Source organism: Motacilla alba, chromosome 2 (assembly GCF_015832195.1).
Source record: "Motacilla alba alba isolate MOTALB_02 chromosome 2, Motacilla_alba_V1.0_pri, whole genome shotgun sequence".
Classification (NCBI taxonomy): domain Eukaryota; kingdom Metazoa; phylum Chordata; class Aves; order Passeriformes; family Motacillidae; genus Motacilla; species Motacilla alba.
This window is the reverse complement of record NC_052017.1, coordinates 115174571-115190487: the sequence shown is the minus strand read 5'-3', so window position 1 is coordinate 115190487 and position 15917 is coordinate 115174571. Positions and strand designations below refer to the sequence as shown.

Genomic DNA, 15917 nt, shown 5'->3' with positions numbered 1-15917 from the left:
GCTTTCCTTCACTCACAACTATTCAACCTAAGCACAGTAACACACATTCATAATATATCTGACTTACAAAATTTGATAAAGAGGCATTGACAAGTTTAATTTCTGCAAGAAGGTCTTTCCTGGAATGGTAAGCAAAGATTGATTTTTAAGCTTAGTTCCACTTAAAGGAGTTTCTCCATTAAGAATCTCTTCTGCCAGCTCCCCTCAGAAATGCAAAATAACAAAAACCTTGCATGAAAGAACAAAACTCTAAACAAAAGTTGCACCATTTCATGGTGCCCCTTTATTCCCAAAGAGATACTGGCCACTATTAAAAAGCATTCTTAATACATATATCTGTATTTCTAACTGAAATCTAACATACCAGTACTGAAAATCTAATTGATGCTTAAAATAATAAACAACCATAAAGCATTTACAAAAAAAAAAAAAAAAGAGAGAAAAAGAAAAGTCACGAAGAGCTTTTACCTGTGGATCTTTGAAATACATTTCATACAACTGAATGGTCCGCCGACTCGCTTGACTCCCATGATACACAACAACATTCAACTCTGTCCAGGTGCGGAACTCCCTTTCCCAGTTGGGAATTGTGGACAATGGTGCAATAACCAAGAAAGGACCATGGATTCCTTTCAAATATATCTCATAGAGAAACGTAATGGACTGGATAGTCTTTCCCAACCCCATTTCATCTGCTAAAATGCAGTTTCGTCTGAAAAGAAGAATAAAAACAGGCTGAATGATTTATTCCCAACTTAAAACATAGAAAATCAGTACGGCAATAACCTGAATAAACCAGATATTTCTAGAATGAAAAGGCATCATAACATTTTGCATTTTAAATAAATGCTATGATTTATGATGCAGTCAGCATGGATATATCCCTTCTATCTACCTCTCAAGTTCACAAGGGGGAGGAAGGAGCAGCAGGGGCATGCATGAACCCAAAGCACTTCCCACAAGAATCTATCTGAAATATTCATGTTCCACCCCAAATTAGTTTGTATATGACTCCTGCAGCAAAAAAAGAGCCATGTAAATGATTCTAAAATCTCACTTTAGCAGGTTACTTTAAAAGGCTGCTATTTTAAATAAGCTATAAAAGCTTTTCCAAAGCAGGATTCAGCAGTAAGCTATGTTTTACGTACGTGTTGTACCAATTGAAAAGAAGCCAGTTTACTCCCTCCAACTGGTATTCCCTGAGTTTGTTATTGTTTTTATACTCCCTGGAACTCTCCGATTTCTTCCAGTCATCGGCAGGAGGTCGCTCCTGTTTCAAATACAGCAAATCCCATTAGTGGTTTCTAAAAGACCACATTACTTTACTATTTTCAAATAAAATCCTCTATATAGAGCCAATTCTTACCACACGCTCCATTTCTGGCTCCCTAGACATCAGTTTCTCAAATTCTTCGATCTTGGCTTGGTCGATGTCTTGCTTGAGCTCCCAAGTGCTGTCTTCATAAGGAAGCGAACACCACTTCACCAGATAATGCGTTACAGGCTTTGTTAAGACAAAAAATTACATTATATCACAATACAGAAAGAATAAAAGTGTACCCTTTCTTACAGGAGATCTGCAGGCTAGATGAAATTCAAAAAGCTTGGTCAGACCTGAATGCCTGACTCAGCCAGAAGGATAAGCAAACAGCAGGTTGACACCTTGACACCCTAACCAAGTAAGATGAGAACCTAGGGAATGCAGGCTTACCACCAAAATGAGCATAACACATTTGAAATCAGTAAGATTGGACTAAAATATTCTATTCTTTAGAATATTGAAAGCATAGAAATTCTAAATATTTACTACATAAATATGTAGTAAAGCATAGAAATTCTATGCTTTACTACATATTTAGAAATTGACTGTTTTATCAGTGTCATCAGAAACTTCACAACAGACAAGTCAACCATCACCATTCACTGACAGAGCAACATGGAAACAGTGACACTGCCAGCGAAGCTTTCTATTCTCCCAGGACCAAAAAGGAATCTCCTGGAAGATAAAATCATCTTCTTTGCAGAACAAGTAATTAAAAATGAAGAAACAGCGAGTTCAGGACTTCTGTAACAGGTAGTCTAAACCATTATGACATTTAGGTAAGACTCATGCAATTTTCATTTAAATTCTGCATTACGTGCATGAACATCGTATTTCTACAATATTAAATATCACTTCTTCATTGTTGTTGCTTTTTGGTTGGTTGTTTTGTGCACTTTTTAGAATATAGGTAACTTATAAAAAGTTTGGAATTCTCCCTTAACCCCCTTTATTTAAGGGAAACTGCTACATTAGCCAATGTTTTCTCAAACATGTTCCTGTTTTTTACACACATATACCATGGTAGTTTCTGTAAATGTTTAATAAATTCTAATTAATACATTTCTAAACAATAAATTCTAAATATAATGTCTATATGACTAGAGATGCACTAAACAAAGTTTTGTTTACCTCTCCATTATCATCTGTGCTACGTGAAAAATCCATGATTCGATCAACTTCCACATAATCTGGATTAAAAAGCTCATCATCAATCTGTTCAAGGAGAGAGGAAAAAATATAAAAGATAACTCTATTAGCCCTTCCTGAGAGGAAAAATGATTATATATTTCACCAGGCAATAATATTTTGGGTCACGGTGACACAGAATTTATATTTGGCAAACTTCAACATGTTAATTGAAATGCTACAATTCAGCAAGATCATTCCCCGTGAGGGAATCAGACTTCTCAGACTTTGTTAACTGGGCCTCTTAATTACTGTGTGAAACCTTTTACTGTGAGAGAATGTTTAAGAATATTTTAAATGAAGTGTGAAATTACAATTCACTAATGAGCAATCGAAAAGGCTTATGGCATGCAATGCATTTAGCATTCTTGAAAACTACAGCTTGCAATATAGAAATTAGAGCCTTGTACACTAAGTGCCTTTGGATTATTTTAAGTACAGGAATTGTCTAATGCTTTACAAGCAAGATTTAAAGATTATTATTTCAAAAGCAGAGAAAACACAATGCATGCATACAGAGTTTCTTTAAAAATCATAATTTGTCAGGTTCGTTCTTATGCATTAAACAACCTACAGGATTCTCTTCCATACTAAAGCATTGAATTTCAGTTTATAGTTTTAAGATCCACTTCAACAGAAGAGACAGCCAAAAGGACTAAAGACTGTATATTTTAAAAGCTTTTTCTGAAACAATGACAAATTCCAAGCATTTATAGTAACTTGTGATCCACTTGGAAACATATTAAAAAGAGAAAATGGAAAACAATTCCAGGTATCTTCACTTAAAACAGAGGGAAGTTTTCAATTTGCAACAGGTTTTTGTTTCAGCTTAAATGATATAGTAAAAATAAATATAAATAAATAGATACAGTAGCTCATGAACACAATTTTTTTTGTCTTAAAAGACAGCATTTTTCTAAAAGGTAATCTTTCAGAGACACAAATCAGCAGCTCTGGTCTTCTATTGACAGGACCCCTGCCACATTACTGCTTATGGCTCTAAGTGAAATTAAATTGATGATAAAAAGCTTTGAATCCCTAGTGAGCAGCAGTCCACAACATAGAAAAAAGGCAGGCATTTCTTCTGGCATAATCAGCTCCTGAGAAAAAAGACATGGTACTGATTCAGTCAGGCTTACAAGGCTAATAACTAGCCACTCACTTCAAGGAAAAAGACCAACCAGAACTATAGGAAAAAGTATACAGTCAGGATAGGTCACCTGACTTTCATAAACTTGTAAGACTTGCATTCAGAATGCTTTATGCTTTATACCAGAATAAGTGCTACTGATATATCACACAGTTATTCAAAATCTTCTGCATGTATACTGAACAAGAATTCCTGAGAATATTCCTTAAACACCCGAAAGAAACAAACAAAAAAAAAAATTCGTACTTCAGAAAGGAATTTATTCTGGCCCTGTTTTGCCTTAAACCGCTTAATCTTCTGCTGAATTCTCTTGTCTTTGTCCAGCTCTTCAACAGATGCCCACTGACAGTGAAGGTAAGAACTAGAAAATGAAACAGAAAAATCTTGCTCAAAACTCTGCTTCCATTGCACTCCTGCTGTATTCCACTAGTATAACTAGATCTTTCCCGTACAGCGTGGTGCTATGCTTGGAAAACTTGACACTGTCTTCTTTACCATACAGGTTATTAACCAATCATTTTTACTCAAAGTAATTATACTTACTAATAGAGAAACTTGTCAGGAAATAGAAACAACTCCCACTCAAAATTTGAATACATACCCTCTATATTTAGTTTGGCACAAAACCAGGATAATTTTTATTGGACATAGTTAAAACATGATTACTGTACAAGATACTTATGGTAAAGTCACTATTTAACATTCTAGCAAAGAATAGGATTTTCATAAGTTAATCAAAAGATGCAAATATTTTAAGTACTACCATCCTAGATTTTTTTTTTTTTTGGTGAGAACAGCATTGTAACTCAAAATTACTTGTGAGGCTTTCAAGACTGACAGAGAGAAAAGAAAACCCCCTCGTAAATGCAGTTCCACAGTAACAACATAGAGGAAGGAACAGTATCTCTGCCAAAGTGACTTGTCCCACTCCATAAATTTAGTCTGTCAAAAGCTCTAGTGCTAAGACAGCACAGTTAACAGAAAAATTATGTCTATGTAATAGAAATAAACAAAGCATAATTAAGCAATTAGACACTATACAATAAACCATATAGTGTAAAGCATATTTAAAGTGAAGTCAACTACATGCAGTTAGCTGCCATAAGCACCCTTAAAGCAGATTTCTGTGTCTCAGACAAAAAAATTTGGTAAAAATACACAAGGTGTGCTATTTTCCTGCAAGAAAAGTGAGCTTATCCAGCTATGAAGTGTCTTATTTTAAATACTGATTGCACTGCAGCTTCAGAGTCCAGAAGTGAAACAACATGCTGCTCTCACCACAATTACATTCCTCTCATGGAGAGGTAACGATCTGCTGGAATATTGAAAGCCATCTCATTTGTTTGTTATCTTAGACATTTTGTTCAACATAAATCTTGTTTTTGATACAACATCAAGGGTTATTTTTGAGTAGTTTGCACACATTGTACAGTTGCAGTTAGACCTAACACAGCACAGCTCATGAGCCCATACGCATGAGTCTTAAAGTACTTAATAACTGAGCAATTTTACCTATGGATTTCATTTTGGAGAGAACATTAATTAAAACAACACTGTCAAACCCTGTACCACCAATGTAAGGTATTCCCCTGTTTATTTGTCACTGCTTTGGATTAAACATTAGATATGTTTAAAGTCTGATAATAATTTCTATCAGTTACAAAACCAGTTTTGAATGCTATTTGGAAGTTATATGAACTTAAGGATAGCAATCAAACCCATAACTTTACTTACAAGTTTTTGTACTTTACATAGAATTCCTCTACTTCTACTTCCTCTCCATTTTCCATCTAAAAGAAAAGAAATGTTGAAATGTGAATTAAATCTCCGAACAGCCCAACTTAGTAAACAATTTTTTAAAAATATCTGAGATATGGACTACGGTCCCCACACAGAGACACAAGTGGAGGTGTAGGAAAAGGTTTGTGGGGGAGGACATGGGTGAGGAGTTTCCTCCAGCTGCTTACCCAAGAACATACTGCACTGCTTACTACAACTTCCAAGACATGAATCATTTGAACTCCTCCCTAACCACATGCAGCTTCATTCACAACCTCACCCCAAATCTGGCTTTCTGCCAAACCCACAGTGTTAAGTAGAAGCCAAGTGTACCATTTTCTCAGGCAGCAGCCAATTAGCAACTGCACTCCTGAATGCCATATGTATTATTTTTGGCTGGCTCATGGCAACTTTACATTGTGGGTTTTGTAATGTTTTAAAAAAGAGTTTTAAAGGGGGTTTATTCCTCCATATAGTTAATAACTCCAAACAAGAAGCCATATAAAACTAAACCTTATACCTCTGCTAGAATTGTAGTGCATCAGTGTTCATAGCTTTAGTTTTACTCAATGGTGCAATTAAATTCACTCAGGCAAAATGTCTCACATACAGAGCAGCCAAATTAAATTAACACCCAAAAACTACATTTAAAGGAAGGTTAAAGTTGTGACATAAACCAGCAAAACCAAGGGCATTCAGTGCTAAGAGCTGAGCTACCCTTAACTTATCCCTGGTGCCAAAGTATTGCATAACATATGGCATGTAATACTTTGTTGAATTACTCCTTAACCCAGCCACAGGACAAACTAAGGACAGTGCACCAGGCACACATTTAGAATTCAGATTATGTCACAACATTAACTGTTTGTTTTTACTAATGAACTTTAGGAAAATTTTAAACAGAGCAGCATTTTCTGGTTCATACATTTCATCAGGGACAATATAATCTGTAATAAATACTGTATATGCAGCATTAAACAGGTAAAACTGTTGACGGCTGTATAAATCAACGACTTTTGTATTTTTCTATACATATTTAAATAATTTACACACATACACACACAAGAGGGACTACTCTGAAACCTGAATTGTCATTTTTAGTTGCTGGCTAGATTTTACCTCTACAGCAGTGCAATTAAAAAACAACAGTAGCAGCTGCACAGTGAAGTTCATGCATTCCCAGTCCCTGATTCACACAGTATTCCTTTACTTCCTGAGTACCAAGGGAGTTTCAGTTTAGTATTTACATCACTCCAGTACAGTCTGTTTGTATTCCTTCCTAGAGAGAGAAACAATACCAGATTCTACCTATTTCTCCCTAAAGAAACGGAAGAAGATTCCTGATGCTATTTCTTGATCTTGAATCTTCCATCAAAGATAAGCTCTCCAAACCATCCTCTAAACCCAAACATAGGGGAGAAATCCTCTGACTGACAAAAAGACACTGTCAAAGGAAAGAAATCTGAAGACCACCAAGATTCTTCTTAGAAGAAAAAATTCAGAAGAGTCTTTCTCAAGATGATATTAATATTTAGAGATCAAAACTGCATTGAAAAAATAAGCTAGAGATCACATTATCGGAACCTATTCACTGCCCTGAGGCAAAATTAGTCTTTAAGAAGTCAACCCTAATTTTAAGACATTAACTTCTTTTATTATCTAAAATGTATTACAGCCAAGTCTCTTTGATTACTCTTACCAGAATCCTTTGAGATCCATCAGTATAACAATGACAACATCATTAAACACCTTTACATAGAGGTTTCATATTAACCAACTTCACTCCCCTCAGCAGCATTTCAGTCAAACATATTTTCTGTCAGCTGCCAACTTAATAACAATAATTTACAATGCACATCTTGATAAATTCTGCAACTCTCATGAGTAAAACACAATTTTGTATTGTCTAATAGGTAATAGCTGGTCTATGTTATTAGACGTTCCATGAGAGTGCATCAAAGATTCACCTAAGCAAAAAGTACTTCAGAAAAAATGTTTTTAAAATCTTAGTCTGCCATTCAGCACTTATGTCCTCCTCCAAAAATTTAATCAAATTGCAACTGTCAGCACTCAAGCAGAGGTTAACAATACATCACTTTAGGGTATATGAGACAGCAGCTTAAGCCTCTGATGTCACTGTGCACTCCTCACTACCTGTACACATATATTAACCAGGCAAAAAGGTGAGGTAGAACATTTATGCAAAATTCTCCCCAAACTGATTACATAGACATCCTAAAATAACACATGGCAGACTTGGGGAATGCAGGACAATTCAAATTATCATTTCCAGGTGTGGCCAGGATCTGATTCACAGTCTCTGCAGATAATTGAAGAAAAAAATGACCCCTTCATTCAAGCAAATACTTATAAGCACATAATCTTGCATGCCATTGCCACACAGCTGATACACTAACACTGCTAATGCAAAAATTAGTTGCACAAGCCACTCAGGTGTAGACAAAAAAAGGGAAAAAAAGCCAAAAAAACAACCAACCAAAAAAACCTAAGAAAAAAACAAACCATGAAAAACCCCAAAACAGCACAACTATCAACTACGAGAAAAATAGCAGATAGAATACATTAATAACAGATGCAAAGCAACACACAAAACCCAACCACCTCAACTGATACACAGCCCAAAATTGTAAACTGATCTGTTTGAGGAAGAGATGTAGATATCGTACACATTTCAATTAGCTCTAATTCTCACATGTACTGGTAGGCAAAAAGAGATACTCACATGTTTAACATGCAGGTACAGGGTTCTACAAACTCCCTGTCTTTCCAAAATATGTGCTATTTCTGCTGGATAGCATAATCAGTTCTAGCTATTCCTTTGCAAAGTTAAGAAGCAGGAATTCAAGAGGGACTGAGTGAAAAATTTCAACATCCAAACTCATCAGGTTTGGAAAGAGAGTGATACATGTACTTCATGCTTTCTGCAAGAAGAAGGAGTATTCAAGGGAATTCAACATTCCACATTAGGAACAACTGTGAAAAACACCATCTTTTTTACTTCAAACAGGAGCTCAGTTCTACCTTTTACTCTGTACGTTTCAAAAATGGCTGCAAGTACAGTGCTGCATCCTATCTGGTAACTCCAGAGCTACACTAAGGCTATTTCTCAGAAAACCAGCATGATTTTATGATAAGAATACTGCTCCAAAAGCATACTCATTATCTAATGTCCTTTACTTGAATGCAACATCTTTGTTACAACCTAATCCACTGAAAGGTTTCCTAGTGAAGCCTCTCCTCGTGTTTATTTAATGCACTGGTCCTGATCGCAGCAATTTTACTTTGATTAGTAATCTAACAACCAAGGTTTTGATGACGTTAGTAAGAGTGTAAAAGACCATTAATAAAAGCACAGTTGGATACTTCAGATGTTAATATTTAACATCCCGAAATCCATTTTTTCTTTTTGAAATTTGGAGAAGAGGGTTGGGGAGAAGAGCAGGGGAAGAAGAGACACCCCTCAAACCTGCAAATACAATCCATAAAAAACATTAAAGAAAAAGCTCAAAATAGAGCTTGCCTCCAGCAGAGCTTGCAATCAAAGACATGTAGGCAGCAGACCAACTACTTCCCACAAACTGCAGCAAAACACACACTCCCCATGAGTAATCACACCTTTGTTTGCAGGGGAGAGGAAGAAGGGAAGAATAATTGGTGAAAAACAGCTTCCCCTGTAAAGACATTTATGAAAGGACCACATCCTCCTCTCCTGCCTACTAGACCATCAGGACAAGAAAATACTCACTTTATATTGCCTCAAGTTTATCTGAAAAATAAGCCTATGATTTGAAACACAAAATACAGCTCTAGACTTAAAAAAAAAAAATCTGAACAGAAAAAACACTCCAAAAAGCCATAGAAGCTTATGCTGTAAGATGCATAAATAGGTCAGATTGAATCACAGGAACTCATGACACTAAATGAATGTAGGTTTACAAAATTGTTAATGATGTGAGGACAGTAGTAATAAAATTGAACACACACACATCCCACCCTGCCCAAGAAAACCGAACAAAAACCCAGAAACAAACCCTAAACCACCAGAACAGAACACTGAAAAAAAATCCATTAATAAAGGCAAATTTCCTTTCTCCAATTTGAAAATTAACACTGAGGCAAAGATAAATTGCTGGTTAACAAAGATCAACATGATGCTGTATCAGTCTAAGTCAGACAGTTTTCTGTCCAACTGTAGTACAAGTCAGAGAATTAGCACTACAAAAGAGTCTATAAATATAATCATGCCCTTTTTGGAATAAGTTCTTTTCTACTTCCATCTCAGAGTTCTAATACTTTGGAAGTGTAAAGGCCAATCAAGTTGAGAAGCAGATTAGAAAAATCTGTAAGCAAAATAAGAGCTTAACTAGGAGCTAGAGCAGAATTATAAGGGAACCACACTGAATTTGAGTGTTCCTTTCACCATCTCAGCATAGCGACAAGGAAGATATTCATCACCTGTGTATGCATCAAACTTGGTCACAGGTGAATTTGTTTCAGCTGTTAAGCACAACTGCCATCAAAAGATGCAAAAATTATGGGCAAGGGTTTTTGAGTTCTCTCATTCCTCAAATTCCTATGGAATATCACTCTGAAGTGAAGAGCACCACAGATTTCACCCAGGCATGTATATTTGCAAAAATCAAATTTTTCATCAAAAAAAAGCAAGAAATGAGTAAAAGATTAAACAATCTGTTTAGTGTATGTCTATTGAAAAACATGTTGCACACCATCTGAATACACTTTCAGGGAACCTACTCTATTCAACAGAACAGTTTTTAAATTGGAAATATCCAGGGTATTTTAAGAACTCAGTAAGGGATTCAGCAGAAATATGCTTAGCCTATTTAAAAATATGAAGAAAAAATATGGGATTTGTTTTACCTTTTTCTTGACTAAACGGCTGCTCATGATTTTCTCCACAATAGGACCTTCAGCATCAGCAGATTCCTACATCATAAATAGCACACAAGAGTTATGGGAGTGCATCTTTGTTAAAGACTTCCACTGTTAGAAAGACTTCAAAATAATTTTTTGTAACAGAAGCTTAATACCAAGAGGACATTTTCCCCCTGGCATGAGACCTTTGAGGATTCAAAGAGATTTAATACCATAATAAACAATTGAAGGATACTTATTTATGCCTATTTTTAAGACCTAGTTCAACTCCAGCTCTCTCAGTTAAGGCCAATGTGCACAGATAAACAGATGTAACAACACGAGCAGTTCCCCTGTCCTAAAATAATACATGCTTTCAGCACCATACAGTCTAAACAGCAGATGATGTTCAGAAGCTCTAACTAGCTGTGCAGGTGTCTACATGATCACTCTCAAAACTGCCTGCAATTCTCTCTTACATTAATTCACTATTACAACAGGAGGCAAACCATCCCAGTTGTCCTTCTGATAAGACACAATTAACAACGGAGATCATATACAATATTTCACAAGGCTTAACAAATTGCCAAATGAAATAGAACATGGATATATTCTCCAATAGGTCATCAGTTAAATGAAGTAGTTCTTTGAAAAAGCACCACAAAACAATGAGATTGTTACAACAGTCATTCCTACAGTATTACCCCTCATCTTATATGAACTGTTTTATCCATCATTTACATTGCATAGAGAATAAAGTGTACCCTGCTGGGTACTACAAGGCAGTAATTTCATAAAGGAGTTCTTATGGTGCCTAGCAGCAGGGGACAAGCTTGAGTGGTTTATTAAAGTCACAGAAGCCAGACCACTGAATTCACAGAAGTACATTCGAGATTTCTAGCAGTACAGTTTAGGTTTCCTTTAGCTAGGGACCACTAATTTCAAAGAACTCAGCTTGAACTTTCAAGCTGTATATCATCAGCTTGCAAACAAAGCCATGAGTTGATGTATTCTTTAAGAATGTAAAAACTAATGCCTTTGGCACATTCCATCAATCATGTATGAATATCATTCAGGAAAAGGGCCCATATTTGATCTCTGAATGCTGCAGTTATGGCCGCCTTTCCAGCCTGTTCGTATCTGACCTGCTGCTCTGACTGAGAAGTATTTGAAGGAGAGTCTCTTCCAGCACCATCAGCATCATCAGCCTCCTCATCTGAAATCTTGAACTCCAGGTCTTCAGTATAACGCTTCCTCTTCACCTGCCTGCTGGAGCGTCGTTTCTGAACAGAAAGCATTCATATTTTTCATGAGAAACAAAGCTGATGAGAAGCAAAATAATGGAGAAAACTTCTGCGTGTCTCAAATACATCCATGCGCAGTAAATGCTATAATTTCTAAACACCGTGGTAGAAAGAGTGGACTCAGGACACTACTATTCTGAATTCCTGCCTGTCAGCCATTCTTAAGTTCTGTAAGCAAAAAACAACAGAAACCTAAAATGAAACAAAAAACCAACCACAATAAAAATTGACTTTACGCTTGTTCCAAGTTGGAAAGTGGGGGAGGCATTTTTTCACTTTTTTTAACATTACTATAACAACCTTAAAAAATTAGGAAGCCTATCTCAGAAAGCAATTAAAATCCAAGAAGCTGCACCTCTCCATTCACATCTGTAACAAACTTTGACAGATGGCCAATGCAGGAGCCAAACACCACCTTTCCACAGCATGGCCCACTGTGTCGCTAAGCAGTGTGAACACACTTTCTTCCTCTCCCCATCCACCCAGTTGTACCGGGATTATCTTGTAGGGGAAACACAATGAAATATGATTTCCTCACTTCACCGACCCAGCACTGCTCAGAAAGGCATCCTGCAGCACAGCATGGGAAAAGACCCCAAACTAATAGAGGAGAATGGAAAACTTGAACTGCCCCCCCCCCCAAACTGAAAACATGATTTCTGTGCTCCCATACCCTCACCACCAGGATGAGATAAAGCTTCATCAGTATTGCACAAAACAACCCATAAAAAACAGAAGCATGCATTTGACAGAATTTGCAACTTGATGTTCAGTGATGGGTATTGTTTTTACAACAATAAAATTCAACTTCCCAGATAGTGTGCAGGTAGTGTGCAAGTTATATATTTGAAAAGCTGTAAGCATATGTTGCTGAAGAAAACTGTCAACTGAGCTTCAAATATCTTAATGGAGTAATGTACACATTAAAATTATGTTGACTATTAAGTGTTGAAAAAAAATCTTAATGACTTGATACACTACTTATTTATATATTTTACACGAGGTATTTATACATCTTCTCAGCCACTGCACATCTTCACTGATGTGCAAATACTTATGTAGCTTGTTTAACAGACTTACATATCTGAGTCTCTCAATATACATAGACAAAGTCAAATACTTACTGTTATATAGCTAATCATAATTTTTAAAGCATAAATACTTGGTGCACTTTACAAAATTAGAAATTATTTATTTAATTGAAAATGAAAATTTTGTGCAAAGGTTAAGCTTACATCGCCCTTTTAAACAATGGTGATGTGACTTCTACCTTTAATGCATGAACTTATGGGGGTTTCCACAAAACAATATTTTTATACTTCAAAATAGTAACACTTGACAAATTTGCATCTTGATTTACATGATCACTGATGGGAAAATACCAATTTTCTTCTGACTCTGTAGGTAAGTCTTACCATTATTTTTGGTGCCAAAAATCTGTTCTTCCATTTCCCTAACAGAAAGAATACCTAAAACATAATGGTAGCCTTTATTTGATATTTTTTCAACTTGATGAACTTCCTGTTTCCTCTTACATTGATATGTGGTTTCGCAATTGTTATGCGCTGTTGACAGAAACTGTGCATGTATTTACCTGCATCAGATTAACTCATTAACTGATCTACAGGTAGGAAGGTGAGTAATAGGTTTGATAATGGAATATAAAAAACCTGCATAACACACAAGTATTTCTCCTCTTTAAAGAAAACAATGCATCACAGTGAGCTCTTACTACATAACATCTCTACAGAAGGCTCAGGATTTAACACTAAGAATGCAACTGTGTCTTAGACAACTGAGTAACATCAATCTCAGTAGAGAAATACGTAACAAGTTGATTAACTGTAGCTGTCCCAGCAAACACCGTTGGAACCCTTTCCTAAGTTCATGCAAAGAAGTGCATTATAGCATGCACAGTAGAAGAAAGTACTAAGAAAACAGAAAGTTTCCTGAAATACTTTGCTACATTTAATTTAAAAGTGATGCAAGTGTCCTAGCACTTCTATTTATTAAAAAAAAAAAATAATCAAACATAATGTTTATCACCCAATTGTGTTTGACAAAAAGAAAGTTTTTGTTCCACTAGACTGAAAACAAGCAAACCATGCAGAAATGTTGAACTGCAAATGGAATATAATCACCTACAAACTAACCCAAAAAACCCATCTGAAGCCCTGAAGTTTCTTCATCTTTTGCCAGTGTCATTAATCAGGCTGGCAGAGATTTGCAGCACAGAACAGAAAACTAAATTCTTCAAACACTTTAATATCTGCATGGCTTAACTCCACTTCTCTAATTCAGAATACACAGTCTGAAAGAGCCAGGAAGAACACGCTCCTCTACTGCTTCTTTTGTTTTTAACTAGAATATAGTAGATCGCTCACATTTCATTATTTACTATATTCTTCTTGAAAATAGTGGGAGGAAGGGCATAAACCATGCTTTTGTAGGACAACTGTTTGCCAAAGTCTTCACCAGGCTACTTTGACCATTCCCAATTGATCACTGGTCTGAACATCTCTCATAACCGGAAGCAATCCGTCCACTACCTAACGTGCAAAGGACAAATGCAGTGGACTTCACATGCACTGGTATTGACTTTCCCCACCACAATTTGCCCCTACCTCTTCCTGAGGGGATTCTCATTTTTAGTGCCCACTCTAAACACTGCCAGCAGAAGCAATCCAGGAGCTGACCGCTTCTTAACATGTCAAACGACAGAGCACATGTAAAAAACCTTGTACTACTCTATTTCCAGATTTGCCTTATATGAAACAAAGTTTGGACAGAAGGTGATAGGTGTGCAGCGGTGAAGAGAAATTAATCAATGTGAGCCCATGACTGGTAGTCCTGCAAAAAAAGCCCTTCATCCACTAAAGCACTGTAACTGCAAGTGCCCGACACGCGTGTTTCCAGCACTCTGCTCTGTCACGTCTCATTCTTGATTTCAGAAGGTTTGCAAAGCCAATGCAAGAATAAACATCAAACTTATAAGCAAGACCTTGTAATAGTACATTAAGTCTACAGAACAGAACAGTCAGCATCACAACTGAAACAGCAATCAAAGAGAATGTGCGAAAAATCAGCTGCACTGTACACATATCTGCGAGCAACAAGACTGTAAAGCAAAATTATGAAGAAAAATACTTGTTTTTGTAAAATATTCACCATGGTGATTTTCATTTCTCACCTTCTTTGTAAACAACACAGAAATTATCCAAATACCTGTATCTCTGTAACAAAGACCACAAGAACTATTGTTTTATGCTTCTAAATTGTCAAAGTCTACAATGAACTTCAACGAGAGCATTACCTGAACCCCTGGATCATCTTCATCTTCAGGATGAGGTGATGGTGGTGGAGTTTTTTCCAAATCTGAGTTTTCAGAACCTTCCTTTCCCTTGTTAACCTTTTTCTTTGCAGAACTGGCTTCTGAATCTTGCTTCTTGCTACTGAAACAGAGGTATTTTTAATCAGTATTTGTAGAAAAATATAAGCAAGAGGTGCTTAAAACACAGTTGATCCGTGAGATGTTTGTTTTGAGTGACTTCATTATTTTCAACTGCCTTTCTTAAGTATTTCAAAGTAACTGCAAAATCAGTGATGCATGGGCCATCACTACACATGCCTTAACAACAGACACCTCGCTTCTTTCCTTCAAGACCTTAGACAGCGACACTCGATGTGTACTCAACAAGAAACTAAAAATGAGATGGGAAAGGAAGAGCTGCTCTCTTCAGAACCTGCACTTTCTGAAAGCAGTGTTTGGATAACCTGACATATGAGAAGAGAAACAGGATTACACATGTGCTTGTATTCTATTACCCATGCAGCCCAGGTAAGCAGAACCAAAGAAAGCGTTACCGAAACAAAGGACTGAATTCATCCTCTACATCTGTCCACAATCCATGCTATTCCCAAGCACGAAATGCATTTTAGTGTCAGTGCTGAGGGCACCCATACAGCTTCAATACATGCAACTGCAGCTTGTACAGGGGGGGAAAACACCCAGCTAGCATGTCAGCATCTACACAATACCAGAAAGCTATATCAACTGACAATGATGTTTTGAGGGTAGTTTCTTCCCTTCCTCCCTCATGAAAACATTCATCACCTGAAGCCTGAAGAGCTGGGACTGTCTCCAGCTGCACTCAGGGGCTTGGAAATGGGTGAAGACATATGCATCAAAATACAGATTTAAATACACCATCACCAAATCACAAACTGAGATGATCTGCAGCATGGCAGGGGTGAAAATTTTTAAATGGCAATAAAAATC

At 36.5% G+C, this 15917-nt stretch overlaps 1 protein-coding gene across 10 annotated transcripts in view; it reads right to left on the bottom strand.

The window, feature by feature from the left end:
- The window catches only part of CHD7 (chromodomain helicase DNA binding protein 7), a 133775-nt gene that overhangs the window by 35284 nt on the left and 82574 nt on the right, over positions 1-15917 (bottom strand). For 9 of the 10 annotated variants that reach the window (XM_038129683.1, XM_038129684.1, XM_038129689.1 and 6 more), the window contains 9 exons: positions 14952-15090; positions 11480-11617; positions 10341-10406; positions 5394-5449; positions 3906-4020; positions 2453-2536; positions 1367-1504; positions 1149-1270; positions 469-712 (listed from right to left, as the gene is read on the bottom strand). In XM_038129683.1, the coding sequence (XP_037985611.1) occupies positions 469-712; positions 1149-1270; positions 1367-1504; positions 2453-2536; positions 3906-4020; positions 5394-5449; positions 10341-10406; positions 11480-11617; positions 14952-15090 (1102 nt within the window). The remainder of the gene's footprint in view (positions 1-468; positions 713-1148; positions 1271-1366; positions 1505-2452; positions 2537-3905; positions 4021-5393; positions 5450-10340; positions 10407-11479; positions 11618-14951; positions 15091-15917) is intronic. The other variant, XM_038129688.1, reaches the window with a different exon arrangement.